The following is a 3411-nucleotide window of genomic DNA, read 5'->3' on the forward strand; positions in this document are numbered from 1 at the left end:
AAAAAAAAAAACAAAAAAAAAATTACAAAAATTAGCTGGGCGTGGTGGCGCATGCCTGTAATCCTAGCTATGTAAATCAGGCCCAGGTGCGGTGGCTCACACCTCGGCCTCCAAAGTGCTGGGATTAGAGGCGTGAGCCACCGCGCCAGGCCCTGACTTACTTTTTTTTTTTTTTTTTTTGAGACGGAGTCTCGCTCTGTCGCCCAGGCTGGAGTGCAGTGGCGCGATCTCGGCTCACTGCAAGCTCCGCCTCCCGGGTTCACGTCATTCTTCTGCCTCAGCCTCCCGAGCAGCTGCGACTACAGGTGCCCGCCACCACGCGTGGTTAGTAGAGACGGGGTTTCACCGTGTTTGCCAGGATGGTCTCGATCTCCTGACCTCGTGATCCGCCCGCCTCGGCCTCCCAAAGTGCTGGGATTATAGGAGTGAGCCACCGCGCCCGGCCCTGACTTACATTTTAAAGCAGACCTCTGGCTTCTGGCTTCTGTGTTGAGAACAGACTGCGGGAAAGTACGCTGGGTGAGAAGAGAAGCAAGGAGACCTGGTAGGAAGGTACCAGAGCAATCTAGGGGAGAGATGCTGGTGGCTAAGATAAGCGGGGAGATAATGAGGAGTGACGGACCTTGGATGTACTATGTAATGAGCGTCATCAGGAGATGTGGATGTAGGCCTAAGAGAGAAAGGGGAGGCAGTGAGGACGCCAAGATTTCTGTCCTGAGCTGCCTTCGCTCTAGATGTAAGGTAAGCCCAGAGCTCCTGGCAGCATCATGTGGAGAAGACATGCGCAGGGTGGGGTAGGGACGCTAACAAGGAGGAGACAGGGCCAAGAAAAGACGGGTGAGGGCCGGGCGCGGTGGCTCACGCTTGTAATCCCAGCACTTTGGGAAGCCGAGGTGGGTGGATCACCTGAGGTCAGGAGTTCAAGACCAGCTTGGTCAACATGGTGAAACCCCGTTTCTACTAAAAATACAAAAAAATTAGCCGGTCGTGGTGGTGCACGCCTGTAATCCCAGCTACTCGGAAGGCTGAGGCAGGCGCATGCCTGTAATCCCAGCTACTCTGGAGGCTGAGGCAGGAGAATCGCTCGAATCCGGGAGGCAGAGTTTGCAGTGAGCTGAGGTCGCATCATGGCACTCCAGTTTGGGCAACAAGGGTGAAACTCCATCTCAAAAAAAAGGAAAGAAAGAGAGAGAGAGAAAGGGAGGAAGGGAGGGAGGAAGAGGGGGAAGAAGGAAGGAAGGGAGGAAGAGAGGGAGGGAGGGAGAGAGGGAGATGGGCTCCTGGTATCACCATTTTAATAGCTGTCACTAAAGATCCACTGAACTTTTCATTGATGTGCAGCGGCATATGTACTTTCTGAGCACTGGGGAGATTTGCAGATAGATTCAGCATAAGACAATACTAAGAAATTACTGTTTTAAAGGAAAATATTTTTAGAGATACATGCTGAAGTCTTTAGAGGTGGAATATCATGCTGCCTATAATTTATGCTAAATGACTTTGGCATAAAATAATAAATTGAGTTAAAAATAAATTCCCGTTGAGGCATTGCTTCGTTTGAGTCAGGTTTTTATCTCTTACACAACAAAAGGGGTCCTCCCATGGGGGGCCCTGTCCTCACTGAGGCCACAAATTCCTTTTCAAAATTGAATTTCTAAATCTTCCTACTAGAGAGAAAGATACATGCTATATGCAGCAATGTGGGAGAGGAGAAATTGCTATTTGGCCCTTCCTAGCTCAGAAAGTCTCCCAGCTGGAAGGAAACTCCAAAGAGAGGCTAGATTAGAAGCAAGAAGGGGGAGGACAGTGGGAGGCTGTTCTAGGTTATCCACGCGTAGAGACTAGTATGGGAGGAGAGTGACAAGAATCAAAACCGCAGCTGGAGCCCCGAGCCAGATCTTGACGTGTGGACCTTACCTGAAATGATGCTCTTGCCGTCCCTCATGAAGTCGATGCCGTGGCAGGTCATGTTGGGCACGGTGATCCGCAGTAGCTCCCTGTTGGATGATGTGTTCCACACCCTGATGTCCTTCTTGGCACAGGTTGCAAATAGCTCAGCAGTGCCACTGCAAGGAAGCCATCAAGAGATGCAACCATAAAAGACACAGTTTCCCACACGCATATTTGACACCAAAATGTGTTTCACAAAAATATAGGGAAAGGCTGGGCGCGGTGGCTCAAACCTGTAATCCCAGCATTTTGGGAGACCGAGGGGGCTTGACAGACCAAAGAAGGGTTTTGGGTTATCTGCAAACATGAATTCTGGCACCATTGTCTTTTTCTTTTTGAAAATTTTAATAAAATTGTCTACTTGGCCAGGCACAGTGGCTCATGCCTGTGATCCCAGCACTTTGGGAGGTCAAGGCTGGTGGATTACCTGAGGTCAGGAGTTTGAGACCAGCCTGGCCAACACGGAGAAACCCTCTCTACTAAAAATACAAAAATTAGCCGGGCGTGGTGGCACATGCCTGTAATCCCAGCTACTCAGGAGGCTGAGGCAGGAGAATCACTTGAACCTGGGAGGCGGAGGTTGTAGTGAGCCGAGATTGGACCACTGCACTCCAGCCTGGGCAACAGAGCCAGGCTCCATCTCAAAAAAAAAAAAAAAAAAAAAAAAAAAAAGAATATAGGGAAGGATGCCTTTTATTATCGGAAGGCTTAATGATTGTCTTATAGGGAAGGATGCCTTTTATTATCGGAAGGCTTAATGATTGTCTTACAGACCATTTGACACATCTTGTATAATGGTATGTAATGCCCTCTCATCATCTGTGGACCATCCTTTGTAGTCCTTTCTCTTTAGGAAGGGTTGGGACAAAGTTGCTCAAAAAGAATAAACTGATTGAAAATTCTCACAAAGTCTTGGTGGACTGGAGGATACTAAGTAACATTTGTCTTTTCTATAAAACTACTTCATTGAGGCCCGATGTGGTGGCTCGCACCTGTCATCCCAGCACTTTGGGAGGCCAAGAAGGGAGGATCCCATCTCTTGAGGCCAGGAGTTCAAGACTAGCCTGAGCAACATAGTGAGACCCTCCCTTCACACAAAAAATAAAAATATATAAAAATTAGTTGGGTGTAGTGACGCATGCCTGTGGTCCTAGCTTCTTGGGAGGCTGAGGAAGAAAGATCTCTTGAGCCCAGGGGTTGGAGACTGCATTGAGCTATGATCATGCCACTGCACTCCAGCCTGGATGACAGAGTGAGACAAGAGAACTTGCCTCTAAAAATAAAATGAAATGAAATAAAAACCACTTTATTGAGGTAAAATTGACAAACAAAAAGCTGTACATATTTAATGTATATTACCTCAGTTTGGAGACAAGTAGACACCTATAACATTTCTTGAGATAAATACGCCCTTGGATTACTTGTATTTTTTTTTTTGTTTTTTTTTTGTTTTTTTTTGAG

The 3411-nt window shown here is 47.5% G+C and overlaps 1 protein-coding gene across 1 annotated transcript in view; it reads right to left on the minus strand.

Moving 5' to 3' along the window:
- The window catches only part of CFAP52 (cilia and flagella associated protein 52), a 66813-nt gene that overhangs the window by 14429 nt on the left and 48973 nt on the right, over window positions 1-3411 (minus strand). Inside the window, exon 9 of the mRNA XM_017849236.1 lies at window positions 1918-2066. Within this exon, the coding sequence (XP_017704725.1) occupies window positions 1918-2066 (149 nt within the window). The remainder of the gene's footprint in view (window positions 1-1917; window positions 2067-3411) is intronic.

This window comes from Rhinopithecus bieti, unplaced genomic scaffold (assembly GCF_001698545.2).
Source record: "Rhinopithecus bieti isolate Rb0 unplaced genomic scaffold, ASM169854v2 scaffold_31527, whole genome shotgun sequence".
Lineage (NCBI taxonomy): Eukaryota > Metazoa > Chordata > Mammalia > Primates > Cercopithecidae > Rhinopithecus > Rhinopithecus bieti.